This window comes from Amphibalanus amphitrite, unplaced genomic scaffold (assembly GCF_019059575.1).
Source record: "Amphibalanus amphitrite isolate SeventyFive unplaced genomic scaffold, NRLGWU_Aamphi_draft 000556F_arrow, whole genome shotgun sequence".
NCBI lineage: Eukaryota > Metazoa > Arthropoda > Thecostraca > Balanomorpha > Balanidae > Amphibalanus > Amphibalanus amphitrite.
The window spans coordinates 131,413-146,548 of NW_024882050.1; the positions used below are offsets into that span (position 1 = coordinate 131,413).

A 15,136-nucleotide genomic window follows, 5' to 3' on the forward strand; every position below is an offset into this window, starting at 1 on the left:
CGCAGCTCCGGGGTGCCGGCGCACAGCCGCACACACAGACCACCAGAGCACCGCGGTTAAGTGGTCGGAAGCAGAGGTTAATGAGGCAGCAAGCACTGACCACAGTGCCCCCTCTCCCTCTCCATCCGGAACCGATGGCACTAATCGGGAAATGCCTCTGACTCAACTCCTCCCATTCCCCGTCTCCCTACACCGGTGTCAACCGAAATATTACTGATGCTAACGGATACGAAAGTAAATGTTGATCGAGTCGCTCAGATATATCGGTATTGGGAGCCGTGCCAACTGGAGACAGCAACAGTAAGCCTCAACGTGAACGGTTGATAAACAATGCTACCAAAGTGGCTCGCGCTTGCGCTTTCGGTGCCATCTCCGTCTCGTCTGTTTATAGCCGCAAACTTGGGGCGTTTACGAAATAGTTCTGAAAAGGGAAGTAGCGTGGAAAAATAGAATTCATGTGTTTATGTTTGTAGTTAAGATCATGAGCGATCCAGTAATGGCGAGAATATTACTGCTCAAAGTCTGAGTCAAGTATTGTGCATGCAGGAGCGGAGGCTAGTCAAACAACAACAACACATACAAAAAGAAGGTACTAAATGATCGAGCTACGATTTCTCACATTCACAAATCTACTAATAAAAGGGCATGCATCTACTACAGGCTGCATCGCGACTTGTTTCTGATGCCATCCCGTAATCCAGTCACATAAAATAAGTCCATTCATATCATTGGACAGGCAGCCGGCAGGGATTCAAATAGTCAGAAGCTGCGCGGATCAGGCAGGAACCGACGAGCGCATTGATGGCAGAGAAGAGTGTGTTTAGGTCATTGGGCTCTTCTTCGAAAGAGGTGAAGTTGCGAGGACTCGGCCCTGGTCCTAATCCCTTCCATCAGCGTCGATGATATAAAGGTGCAGCTCACTCCAAGCGGTAAGTGAACTGAAAACAGTGAGTGATGACATGTCCTGCCACACTGTGGTCGTTCAAACTAGACGGGATATCATCTCGCCCTTCCCTGGAATCACTTCGTCTTCGTCGGTATTGACCCAGCAGCGGAACCGTATGGATAAAGGAGAGGTGAGGTGAGGATAGAGTAGAGGAGAGGTGAGGATAGAGCAGACATGGATGAAGGTGAACCAGAAGGATGAAGGGTTCTTTCATCCAAGGAGCAGAGGAGAGGTGAGTACACTACTGAGTGAGAGTGGCGAGAGGACAGGACATCAAGCATGGATAAAGCGAGTGCAGAGTGACGCAGAAGCGAAGACAGGGCGTCGAGCAGGGGTGCATCACGGCGCCGGTCGATCGGACGCCCGTCACCGCGGCGATAGTGCCGCCAGCACGTGCGTCACTTGGTCGGGTGGCCGCTGCACATCATCGAGGGCAGATGGCAGACGCCGAGTGACGACACCGCAAACGGCATCAGCACGGCGCCAGACGGCCAGCGGGCCTCGGACCTCGGACTGGCAGGACCAGCTTCAGCCATGGTGAATGTGATTTAAACGGGTATCTCGTCCGAGAGTAGGGTTATTTATTACACTATGGTAGGGTGACTAAACGATTTACTGTATATCTACTTCACATATGATTTATAAGTTTTTTTTTAGCATGAAGGTCAGTATCACAGTGTTTTGCCGATCAAAGACATTATTTATAGACTGGAGGTGAAGCCCTTGGCCATCAACTCCAATGGCAAAATAACATGCCCAGAGCCACGAGAAGTCATGCCATGAAAAAGCACTTCTCAGACCCAAATAAGGAGGTGCTATGGTGCATCTCATCCTCCGTAGCCAGCCGTCGCCCACTCACTGTCGCAAACATCGTGTCTACAGCATGGCCCAGTCATAACAAGCTCGGGTCCCCTCCTCATGACGCCCTTGGTGACAAGCCAAACGATGACACCATACGCACATCAAAATACCGCCTCGCCTAGAGCCAGTAACACTCCGAAACGACGCCGAACTGTCGCCGGCGAGGATCCTTCACCAGTCTCCGTCCAATTTGGGTGGCGTGGATGAGCCTCCCACAGAGATATGCCCAAGTTAGTTACGCCTGAGGACCAACGGGACGATCCCGTGACGCACCGCACCAGGAGAAAGAAGAAAAACAATAAACACACTGCCTAGGTGGGAATTGGAGGGGTCGTGTGCCGTGTAACTGCTCATGACGTCCTAGCTATCCACCGCGACGAACTGGTCTGGCCACGCATGGGTCATGGAAGTCTTTGTGAAGAGCTGCACAATAAGGAGAAGACAGCCGTTGAAAAGGCAGGATGTTGAAGAAGGGTGGAATGGCAGTGTCGGCCCGGACTTTGCACATGGGTGGGAGAGAATGGATTCCGCTCATGGACTGAAGAGCACCAGCCTGGCATTTACTAGGAAAGAAGCAGGAGCACCTCATCAGGGTCATGGTCTCTACGAGTGCTTTCGCTTGTTGGGATTTAGGAGCACTAAAATCAGCGAGACTTGTCATCGGCCAAAACGTTCGAGAATAGAAAATAGCCTCATAAAGCAGGTCACAATCTTTATTTTCTTTTTATTTATCTGCTAGTAATCTTTTTTACACTAAACTTCAGCAGTCTCCGCACCTCTAAAACAGAACATAATTTCTATAACAACCAAGTGACTAAAAACTGAGCGAAACCCGTCTGCGGTTGCACCCAGCCCAGCCCGCATGTCTCGTCACCTACGACGCGGATCGGTTCCGTGACATGTGCCACAGCCCGTCTCAGTTCGGCCCGCCGCCGGCGCCGCTACGTCCACCAGCGACATTTCAATCGCCAACGTAAACCTGTCAGCGCGTTTCCGGGCCGCCGGCACAGTTCAAAGCCGAGCGTGCAGCCACGCGCACTGATATCAACACTGGGGCGGCCGGCACGCGCACTGCGGTCGCCGCGGCACCGCGTGCGTACTGCACGCGTCCAACTTTGGTGCGTGCGGGGGCGTGGGGCTGCCGCCGCCGCGTGGTGCATCCCACAGGGACTGGGGGACCCATGTGTCCCACACGAGTTGGGACGGGTCATCCCGTGACGGTCATGGATCTGCACGGGCGCGCTGCGACGAACAGCGCGGTCAGAGAATGGACGCTGGACCACTGCCTCGTCATGAACGACCCCAGGGGCGATGCAATCAGGGCCACGGGTCGTCCGGCTGTCAATGTCCTTCAACTGCAAATAAACGAGCAGGCGACGCGGCAGTCGGCAGTGGCAGCAGCGGTGGCGGGTGGACAGAGCCGATCGGACGTTAAGCACTTCTCAGTAAAGCGACGGGGTAGTGATGCACCGGCGCTGCTATTCTGGGTTTCTTTGGCGCGGAGACAGCGATTTGTTGTCATAATCACTATGACAACAAACGTTATGACAGCTATTGATGTTTGAAGTAATAGGCAGAATTTAGGAAATGGCGACAACTCCTCACGCATTCCATAAAGGAATCATATCATGAAAAGTTCAGAGAAAGTCTTGGGAATTTCATGACCGAAGAGAGTACATCTCTCGAGTCTAAGAAAAAAACACATGTCTGGTCGTAAACCGATACACCAGCTGAGCGAGAGCGAGGGAGGAGAGGGCGCGCGGCCCGACGGCGCCAGCACGCCACTAACGGCCCCGTCGGCACCGATGACGCTGGCCAACGCCCCGGCGCCGCCGCGCCGGCAGACACATCGGCCCGCCACCGACGGCCGGGCGGCGCGCGCGACCCCGCGCAGCGCTGGCGCCCGACTGAGCGCCGCCATCAGCCCACCCTCCTCCCAGCTCCGCGCGCTGACGCCGCCGCTGCGTCAACGGGGCCGGCCCGGTGGTGGCGGCGGCGGCGGCGAACGGCAGTGCGGCCCGGCGGTCGCTGAGGGTGAGTCACCACCCGTGCAGAGGCCGCTACATGGCCGCCACCTGCGGCCAGCGACTCAGTCGACCGCCAGCCGCTGTTCAGAGAGTGCTACCATCGCAACCGCAGGTCGTGCGCACACGTGAACCGGCGCCGACACGTGCAGTGCGCGTATAACACGGTGCGACCTCGGGTGTCGGCGCAGTCCGCCGCTAGCAGTGCTCGGGTGTGGTTCGCGTCGCCTCGCCGAGCGGTGACGATCCAACATGGCCACTCAGGGTCAAACAGAGCCGCGGCGGCCGGCCGCCAGCGCGCGCAACAGTGCACGGACTCTGGCGCTAGCAGTGCTCACCACTTTAGCACTTGTGCCGACTCCATCGACCGGTGCTCCACCTGCAGTGAAGGCCGATGTGCGACTGCCTCGCGACGTCTCACTTAAGGTCACCGTGCGGCCATCAGTGCTGTCTCGTTCGAGGCGTGCGCCTTTCATCGACGACGACGCGCTCAACAAGCTAATGCACTACGGCTATCTGCCCGAGTCAGATCGTGAGACTGGCGCACTACGCGACGAGTCTCAGCTGACGGACGCCATCCGGCAGTTCCAGCGCTACGCCCACATCCCCGAGACTGGTGTGGTGGACGAGCTGACGAGAAGACAGTTCGCCAAGCCGCGCTGTGGCCTGCCCGACGTGCAGCCGCGCGGCCGCGGCAAGCGCTACCGGCGCCGCCACAAGCGCTACGCTCTCCAAGGCCAGAAGTGGGACAAGACCGATCTTACATGGACCGTGGCGTCGCACACTCCTGACCTGGACTCAACGACCGTGTACCATGAGCTGGCGCGAGCACTCAAGATCTGGTCGGACGCCTCTGTGCTGACGTTCACCTACGTGCACAGCGCTGACGCCGACATCATTATCAGCTTCCACACGGGCTACCACCAGGACGGCTACCCGTTCGACGGCACGGGCCAAATCCTGGCGCACGCCTTCTTCCCGGGCACCGGCCGCGGCGGTGACGCCCACTTTGACGAAGCCGAGACCTGGATCCTGAACCACGAGGAGAAGAAACGCGAGGGCGTCAGCCTGTTCGCCGTCGCCGCGCACGAGTTCGGCCACTCGCTGGGCCTGTCACATTCGTCGCGCCAGGACGCGCTCATGTTCCCGTGGTACCAGAGCGTGTCGGACGACGCCAAACTGCCCGACGACGACCGACTCGGTCTGGAACAGATGTACGGCGTCTCCGGAACGGAACCACGTCTGGTGCCCAACCCCTACCCACCGCGAAAGCAGCCGCAGCCGCGGCCAACCCAGCCGCCGCGTCGGCGCACCACGACACGTTCGCCTCGCGTGCGGCCCACGCGACCGGAGCAGGCGCGTCCTGACGCGTGCGACACGCACTACGACGCAATCAGCGTCATCCGAGGCGAGACGTTCATCTTTTCGGGCCAGTACTTCTGGCGCATCAACCAGTACTCGGGCACGCACAAACCAGTGCCAGTCAAGATCTTCAACTTCTGGTACGGTCTGCCGGAGAACCTCACCAAGATCGACGCCATCTACCAGCGACCACATGACCACAAGATCGTCATCTTCATCGGTCGGCAGTTCTGGGTGTACAACAGTAACACGCCAGAGGCCGGCTACCCGCAGCCACTGACTGCCCTCGGACTGCCCGAGAGCCTCGACGGCCTCGACGCCGCCATGGTCTGGGGACACAACGGCAAGACGTACCTCTTCCGCAACGACATGTACTGGCGTTTCGACGAGGCCGTCGGCCAGGTGGAGCTGGACTATCCGCGGGACATTAGTGTGTGGCACGGGGTGCCCTACAAACTCGATGCCGCCTTCCAATACGGCGGCCTCACTTATTTCTTCAAGGGACGTCAGTTCTGGCGCTTCGACGACCGTCTCATGCGAGTGCAAAGTCCAGTGCCGTCATTGTCAGCCGTTAAGTGGATGGGATGTCCATTGACAACGGCGCGTTCAGATAAACTCTTTTCGGAGTCGTCAAGCGGCTCCAGTCTTTCGTTCGTTGCTGCCACCTTGATATCGGCGCTACTGACGACACGAGTGCTGCGCTAGCCCCGCCTCCACTGCCACCCTTTATTTAAGACTTGTTGTGATATGTTGTGTAATTTAATGTGCAGCGAAAGAATGAATTCGCGACGGAACGAGTGACCGCATGAGCGAGCGCGAGGAATGAGAACGGTGCTACCTTTTCAGGACAGTTGATCTGCCAAGAGCGTGTTGGTGACCGGAGCGATGGATGTGATGTGCTTTATAGCGAGGGTGTGGAACCCATCTCGGACAGACGGACCAAAGAGACTGGAAGCACCGTGTTAGAGCTCTTTGAACCCAGATAGCACGTGCGGTGAAGCGCTGCAAATTCGGAGAGCTACGCGAGCTTTCTCCCAATCCTAGTCCAAGCGATGTATCGCCAGTGTACATCCACGCTCGCTCTATATTTTTCATTGGCACAATGCGTTTGCTTCATTGTACTCACGTCAGTTTATAGACATCTTGTGATCGAGGATCGAGGAGGAAACATAATAAACTCATATATTATATCATCTCACAGCTTTGATGTCAGAAGTATCGGCTAGAGTGGTAATTTACTGTACCTGATGAAAGAGTGACACTGATGGCAAGCTAGCAGTCCAAGGACCTGCTCCAACAATAATAACTGCTTCTGATAGCTATTAATCACCTTGGCCGCCATAATGAGAATGATTATTGACATTTCAATATTCGTTTGCCAAAGCAAACATAAAAACAGTTCATTTGGAATATTTAGCTGTCACCTATGTGAGCCATAATGAAACTTATGGTCATGCCAGGTAGCCAGCTTACATAAAACTAAAAACAATGTTTGTTACAGTGCGCTGGGATGATTTGCGAGCCAATTCGCTGTTGAGGCGTCGTTATGGATTACATCAGCACAATAACCCAAAGAAATCCTTAGCTCTACGCGCCATTGTATAACAGTAAGGAAGTATGATGGAATGTCCTGACCACTGATATCACCAGAAAGACAGCGTGGCACATGGTTCGCTGAAACCGGAAGTGGGGGGAAGGGGGGCTGACTTTCCAATGACCGCATTTCCGGATGGTACTCGGAATCCCTTTGATCAACGTCATAAGCAGTACGAGGTCTGATGTCAAGCGAATGTGGTAAAATCTCACTCAGTTCCAATGGTGAATTTCCAACAAGTCACGTTCTGGTCTCCAGGGAACTTCTTGAGGCTACTTAATACAGCTTCTTCAGTATTGAGGTTTTAGACCATCCACCGCGCTGAAAATATGCGCCTTCACGCCCCAAATAGACACACCTCCGATTGTGTCGATAAAAGTTATTCGATTCGGCGGGCTGAGAGCCGTGGTCGAGTGCCCGGGTCCGCCCGCCGCCCACCACGAGACATTTTTGGAGCCGAGGGGAGCAGCAGAAGCGCTGACGTCACCGCCCAGCCTCAGAGGAGACCGGATCTCACAATAAGATGTCACGATGTCTGGCGGAGCCGGCTCTTGTCGCGTCACGATCCCGATCGGCCGAGACCACCGGCGTTCCTCAAGGCTCGGCGCCTGTCCCCATATACACAGCGGCGTACCCCAGGACAATGCCCAGCAGCCGCTTCTGTGCTAGCGGACATGCCACGAGTGAGTCACCACCTCGCCGGTAAATATATTCCCGTAATCCTTTCAGGGTCCGCTGGCAGGCGATATGCTAGATAGTGGTTGGCAATGGTCCGTCCATGTATGGAAAGGGGTGGGCGGGGACAGGGGAAAGGATAGATACCTAGCATTTAAAGCAGCGCGTGATGGCAGCGGGTTAGTACGCATCCCGTACTAACGAGGGCTTAAATAGGTTAGAGCATAATTACTCCTGGATAGAAAGAACACGGTGAAAGGGTGTTAACGATGCTTGAGGACTTGACGGCTGAAAGAGACTGCCAGCTTCTTTCACGAATGCTGGAAGCGTTTTTCCCCGTTGAACATTTTTTCCTTGAACACTCGCTTGCACCAAGTTAGGCACCACATGGCCAATGCGTGTTTTCACTCTGCCAGCCACCTATGACAGCCTGTTTAGCCGGTAAAACTTGCCTAGGGTAAATCTGAGTGACGGCTGGGTACAAAACGTGGCTCCTAGCCTCATGAGGGTCAGTTGCACTAACAAGATTCGTCAGCCATAAATTCAGTTACAGAAAACAATCAATCAGATAGCTGAATCCGATGACATGAGATGACATCATGAAGTAAGGAAACAGGAGCACTCGGGTGACCAGTGACTACTAGCCCACCAAACTAAGCCACGCTGCCGTTGACTGACACCCGAGGAATGCGCCTGTCCCTGTGTGCTTCATGCCAAGTCTCACTGCACGGTCACTATTGTGCAGTCAAACATCAGGTGCCCTTTCCGGACATGCCAATATCATCTGTCCAGCGGAGCTCAGCAGGAAATGCACCGATCGCAGCACACCACTCAATCAACAGAAGGAGCTCCGCTTCTACAATGACCAGGCCACCTGACCACAGTCAGTTCAGTATCAAGGGTGCGACCTGGCGAGCCAGGTCGGTCTGCAAGATATCGTCACGGACCTCAGACGTGTCCTTCACCCGCTGCTTCCACATGTCCTTCACTGGCCTGACCGTCTTCATGGCGCTGGGGCCCTAAGGGTAGTCGCCAGCCTGGCGACAGCAGCAGCAGGCGGATTTCCCTTATACGGTTTGGAGGGGGCCCACACCACTCCAAAACGGCAGACATCTCCGGATTCCGACATTGACATGCACCCGCGAACGCCAGATTGCTGAGAGACATTGTGCGGGGTGTTTGTTTTCTAGGGATGTCCGCTCTTATTTTGAAACGCGTTCACGTTTGCTGTTCCTCGTTGTTTTTCATGTTAAACTGATAGCTTATCATAACAATACATCATTTCAAGCGTTAAATCAAATAACAGGCATCTTTGATGATTTTCTATCGTAATTAAACGTTCCAGTCATCTAAAATCCGTTCCGACTTTATTCTGTCCCATCAAAAGCATCTGTTTTCGTACAAAACAGCTCCTCTGCTCAGACGCACAGTAAAGTCCTTCGAGCCAGCATCGAGCCTTTGATAACGGTTGTTATCGCACAGACACTACGGTGACTTCGCAGGTTTTGTGCTGTTCGTTTCATTCCAGATAAGGGAGGACGGTAGCTGGCACGATGCCACATGAGCTTTTAAAGATTAAAATTATAATGAAGCGCTCCCATCCCACGTTGACGCGGCCAAGTCTCTATCAAAGCTTCTATCGATAACGCCTGGTGTATCCTAGAAAGCTGACCAAAAGCGCAGCCCACACGTCATCGCAATCCGTTCATTTTACTCATTCAGCCTTCACGCCAAACCAGATGCGCGCCCCACCCCTCCCCACACTCTGACCCAGTCTTTGCCTTCCCCATCGTGCAGCTCGAGCCAGACCTACGTCACAGCACCTCTGTTGCGTGGGCCCGCCCTGGCGCTACCCGTAATCGCCGCTGATCTCTGTCGGCCGCGCGCGCGGCGGACCGGCGGGCGCGGCGCGCTCCGCGAGCCGCCACGCGCCGACTGCCGACCGACCTGTCACCGCCGACTGATGGTTCCACGGTGAGACTGGTGAGGCAACACCGGCCGAGCAGGGCACCGCGGCGGGGGCGGCGGCGCGCGTGCACAAAACGGCACGTGGCGGATATGCTGACCCCGCGGTGGCATCGTCCGCGCGCCGGGACGTCTCAGCGGCACTTCTTCGAGATAGCGTCAGGCGCAGATGCGGCGCAGGCGCTACTCACAGATAACAGGCGGGCGGGATGGTAACCGGCGGCACAGGAACAGCGACACGAGACGGGAAGGCCGCAACAAGGACACTGCCGCCGACTCTAGACAGGAGTAGACGGAGTGGTACCGAGAGGCGGCTGAGGTGTAGTGAGCGGAGCGACAAACCCCGCCAATGTTGAGCCTCACGGCTAGTCCGAAGCCTTGGCTGTTGTCTTGGCTGCATGCCATGGGGATCCAATTTGGAGAGAATGAGGTAAGCGACCGGCCAGTCTGCTTGCATGACTGGCGTGAGTCGGGGCTCGGGGCACCGTCCGCGCGAAGACGTCATGACTCTTGGGGTGTAATTGCGGTTGTTCGGCAACACCGGCTCGGCCAGAACTTTGGCGCAGCGGCGGGCAGTGGTGTGAAAATCCGTGGCCGGTACCGAAGTCACAAGGCTGGATTTCATCACTCCACTAGCGCCTCATTCCGCGTGACACACGAGTGTAGCTGAACTAATTCAGCGCAGAAGCTCATCACACATCGCCCGCCATCTAAACAGTCCAGAGCGGTGACGACTGGAACTGGCGAGCTCACTGATTAGCCCCAGACGACCCAGTTCACCACCCCAATCTCGCGGCTGTCAGGTTCTCCGCTGTATCCACCAGCTGCTAATTTTTCCCACCCAGCTGCCAAGTACGCCAGTAGCCTCATCCATGGCGGTGCTCCGTCCGCTCAGGAGCTGTGGAGCGTTAGGTTGAATACAGCCGGCTTACGATCGATCTCCATATCCGGTCAGTGGACAGTCGGACGGACGGACGGACAGCCAGCCGCAGGCGCGGTGGCCGACCGGCCGAGCCAGGTCCGCCAGTCGGGCCGGGGCGGGGGAGGGGAGACAGGATATATCTGGCCCGGAGCCTGGCCTCCAAATCCGACCCATGCAGCGGCCACTCGCCAGACGCCGGGCCGGGCCGCTCCACAGATTCCGGCCACGGTCCGGCGAGGATTTCCATAGCCCAGCACACCAACCATCCCGACGCACACAAAGCGTCGGTGTGACGTCACCAGCACCGACCGACGCGTCGGGCGGGGCGAGCTGGAGCCATAGCATCGCACCCGTCCCAGGGAGATCCATCACCGTCCTCCAGCCACGCCCCGCCCGGACCGCGGCTCTCCGCAGCCGCCTGCGAGTGTCTAATGAAGCACTGGTATCATCCCACTGCTGTCAGATACGGGCCGAGCGGGTCGGCCACGCGAGGCCATGTCACCCGCATGGCCGCCGAGCCGACGGAGCCGTCTCATCCTCGACCCTCGGCCGCCGGGTGCCAGACGCGGCGCAGACGGCCGGAAGGGCGCCAGAGGGGAGATGAAACAAAAACCGACACGGGAATTTCGGCGACATCTGGATCCACACCGTAAAAAGGAGAAGGCAGAAGGGCGGAGGGAAGGGTCCGCGTCAGAAAAGGGGAGAGACAAACACGATTAATGATTTCACTACACTTTAATCAAGGAGCGACAAAATAACAAAAAATTTGAAAAAGCCATTGAGCTTGATGAAAGAATACCAAATTGTATTTCTATCAATCATAAAGGTTCTATTTTATTGGCGTGCACCAATAATTTTTCCTTTAAAAAAAAATAATAATGGCATCACTGCCAGACACACTTGAGGCAGGCGACACCCAGTATCATCAGCCCGACACCCGAGACGATTATTGAGCCAGAAATCCAGAGTCATGCGCCTGTGTTCACAGCACACATCGCCTGAGATAGCCCCGTCCACTCAGCCGCCAAAGCTAATTGGCTGGCAAACAGCCACCCAATATACACACATGCATCCAAATCAATCGTGAATATGACCGGAACCATGCCCGGATTAGTTACCCAGAACAATAAGTTAGTCTCGAGGCTTTATCCATCAGCATATGGGCTTTGTTTGTAGCGACGACGCCTGGCCAACACCCAACGCACAAGGCGTCGATCCAAACATGCCAGCAGTTGACTGAGAGCAGCGCAAACTCGGGGGGAGCGAAGGCACACAACACACACCAACCGAACACACATGCTCAGCTGGCCATCGGAGAGACAAAGGCGGTGGGCGCTGGATCGCGAGCGGGCCAATGTGTGCACAGTATAGCGGAGAAGGAGATAAGGAGATGGGACAGGAAGCGGCACAGAGCAGATGGCGAGAGGCACAGGATCGTCGCACCGGATCCAGGACAGTGCTGACATGATAACGTCCTCCAGCGCTGTAGCCAAGGTAAGAGAAGGCGCCAAAGAGAGCCATCAGGATGTAGGGATCGGATCAGTACGTCCAGATACAGGACTGCGGAAACAAGATCATGTTCACCAGACAAGGTAAGGCCAAGGTGAGATAAGGCGCCAAGAGAGTCATCCATCGGGATGCCAAGGAATCGTCTCAGGATGTCGGGATACATGACAGTAGAAACAAGACCACACTTACCAGCGCCAAAACATGATCAAGGTACGAGGGCGTACGACCTGAGGAAGAGCTTTAATTGTCTTTGCGGCAGCGGATGTGACCTTTCAGGCTCATGGCGGCGGGCGTGACGGTCTCAAGGTCCCACGACTCGTGGCCTGGCCTCACGCCTTCTGGACCGTGACTGGACACCCGCCCCGGTCACCGACGCCTCGCCCCTTCCGGCGCCAGGACCGGTGCTGTCATATCCACAGCCACGCTTATTTGAACCGTGCCGTGATCAGAGTTAAATATTGGTAGTGATATTTACGCCTGCTTTACCAATAACAAGGATGAAATAAGGTGCAAAATTAGTTATTCATCCAGGAAGAGATGCCATCCAGAAACCGGAGCATTACATATTGTAAACATTGAGCTTACAGACCAATGAGCTCAACGTCTGGGCACGGTCAATGGTCACCATTTCGTGCTAATCCCTAAGAAAAAGGCACTGTATCTTTACAGCATACGACCTTGACTGTTGACCACGTCCCAAGAACAAAGCATTCAGCCTGACAGAAACATCAACTCAGCAGAGCCCGCTGCCCGGCTGGCCACTTCGGCCACTCAGCTGCACGGCTACTCAGTGCCCACTGCCCCAGGGCCAGCCCGCGGCTGCGGAGTGGAGGGGGAGGGGGTCTGGAGTTAGATATCGTCTGCAGGGACGGCGGTGACATCTCCAGAGCACCGAGCAGGCCGAGTCACTCTGCAGACGGCCGCGCCGGCGTCCCTGGCGCCAGCGGAAGTGTCATGACCCCGAGCCCCACCGGCAGACAGACCAGCCACTCCAGTTGGCGGCCAGCGTGACCGGCCCGCCCGGCCCGGCCCTCGCAGAACAATGAACGCCTCACAGCGACACGGACAGGACCATACGTCTCAAACGGCGTCCGCCGTCGGGCACCGACCGAGACGCGGCGCCCAGTGACGGCGGGGCGGGCCACTGTGCGGCGCGCCCCACGCCACCGTGCGGCGCGCCCTCCATCATGTGCCAGCCGGCGCCGGCCACCCAGCCATGCGACGTTTGTTATATTGGTGTCTGTGACCCCTGACCGCCGTGCGGTCATTGCACGGCCCGGACACGCCACGGAGGACAGTCCCACAGCCCGCTACGACCAGTAGTGAGCTCTCGCTCATAGGGGTAGTGTTCGGAAAGCATCTGGTTGTGTAATATTGGAGTCGGGAGGCTGGGGAGGAAAGGGTAGACTCATCGAAGGGACTGGGAACGGCTGTGGGACACGTGGTCCTGGAACTAGCAGTGATGACACAGTCATGGCACTATCACGTCACCCTGCGGCTCTCCCCGGTCTCCGTCCCACGAGACTGAGATTGCGTCCCTCCCCCGCAGCAGACACCCAGCTGGTCCCGCCATAACCACAACCAAAGACAACAGCGCCACCTGCCCCGAAAATAATCAAGGAGGAGCGAAGAAAATATACTTTGGGAGGGACAACAGGAAGAAACCAAGCGGGCCGCCGGCGCCGCCGTTGCTACAACTGCCACGGCCGCCGCCTGCCATCATCGTCAAGTCTGGTAGACCGATCAGACTCCCGCAGAGACGGGCTGAATCCACGATCAGGGCCGCCAAGGCCAGTCGTCAAACCGGAGGATCAGTCCAAGCCACCATCGCGGTACCGCCAACGATCCTCGCGAGTCCCATCTGCGGTCAGCATAGACTGCAGTGGAGCGTAAATACGCAGTATTTATGGCTAGTGACCAGCGCAGCGACGACCAGAACCGGGTAGTTTAGATGGCCGTATCAGTCGCCGGATGGCAGACATGCCATCTGGCCGGTGGCAAACGGGTTTTGGTGAGTTTGTGAGCGGCGGGATAGGATTTTTACCAGGAAAAAAACATAAGACACCATCACATAGTGGTTGTCCACGTTACCAAAGGCATTCATCAGCCACGACAGACAACAAAGTCCAGAAGATGAGAAAAGATAAACAGGATGGAAAGTAAAAAGTTAAAGCCTAGGGAGTACATGCGATCAAAGTCAAGCTATGCATAAATATCAAACAGCTCTTTGGATGATACGTCTACAGCGGCTCTGCCATCGTAAAACGGAACATGACCCGCCAATTGTAATCCACCTCATCCATAGTAACACCAGACAATGCACACAACGCATCAGAATTCAGAGCCTTCACCCTGAGTTTGGCGCCGCACCAGTCGCGGGGTGCCGCCCCTTTCTGAGCCGGCAGAGCCGTGTGACTCACCGTCTCAGCGGTGGCCGCCCACCAGGCCCGCGGCGGGGAGCGGGCCGTCTCCACCCAGTCGGCAAGCCCGGCACGCGACACCCCAGTCGCCCCCAAGCCCGCGCTGTGGTCCCACGGCCCCGGGCCTGCGATTATCGGCCGTAGCACTGATGGGACCACCCAGCACTCAGCTGCGGTAGAATGCTCTCTTGCAAAATAACGGATAGAGCGTTCGTAATGGCGAGCATCTGCGGAACGGTATGCCAGAGGTCAGAAAAACGCACCCGCTCGCTTTGATGGCATACTTTTTCCTTTTCCCCGAACCGCCGCATGAGAGGAATCGCAAACATTCGCACGCATGTCGATTCCATCCGATAACGCCGGTCCATGGCCTCGATACACCAGTTCCCCATCGCCGGCCGGTCGGATACATCTATCCTCACTCAGCGACACGGCGTCCTGACCCCTGACTCACCCCATCGCCACTCCCAGCGCTCCTCTCCCATCGCCATTTGGGCGCCTCATCTGTCATTCATCCACCGTACGCGTCCTGTCCGCATCCCAGTCCGTTGGTCACCCGCCGGCGCCTCCTGTCTACCGTCAGTCACTCCAAACGTATTTCAGCGTGTGTCTGGGCCAGTGAGCTGTGTCCCAGCGCACTCGCCGCAGCTCAGAATAACACTATGTGTCGGGTCGTGACCGTGGCAAGTGATTCCGCCGGGTCCACTGCTGCAGGAACTCTTTAGTGCCCTGGCTGCACGTCCAACCCATGTCACCGGGTGACGCCTGACCTCCCCAAAAGTCAGTATGAGTCACCGCGCCCACAGTGGGCCAGGCGCCAAAATCAGCGGCCAAAATCGAGAAACGGTGTAACCGTAG

The 15,136-nt window shown here is 56.5% G+C and overlaps 2 protein-coding genes across 3 annotated transcripts in view; one reads left to right on the forward strand and one right to left on the reverse strand.

Annotated features, from left to right (window-relative positions):
* Positions 1-15,136, reverse strand: part of LOC122393835 (steroid hormone receptor ERR1-like) — a 108,330-nt gene that overhangs the window by 63,017 nt on the left and 30,177 nt on the right. The window lies entirely within an intron of this gene.
* Positions 3,798-6,349, forward strand: LOC122393834 (matrix metalloproteinase-2-like). The gene has a single exon (XM_043390243.1). The coding sequence runs from the start codon at positions 4,084-4,086 to the stop codon at positions 5,896-5,898; it is 1,815 nt and encodes a 604-aa protein (XP_043246178.1). The 5' UTR covers positions 3,798-4,083; the 3' UTR covers positions 5,899-6,349.

What these genes read in the sequence shown, in the direction of transcription:
- LOC122393834 (XM_043390243.1), top strand. Translation starts at nt 4,084, where the DNA reads ATGGCCACTCAGGGTCAAACAGAGCCGCGGCGGCCGGCCGCCAGCGCG.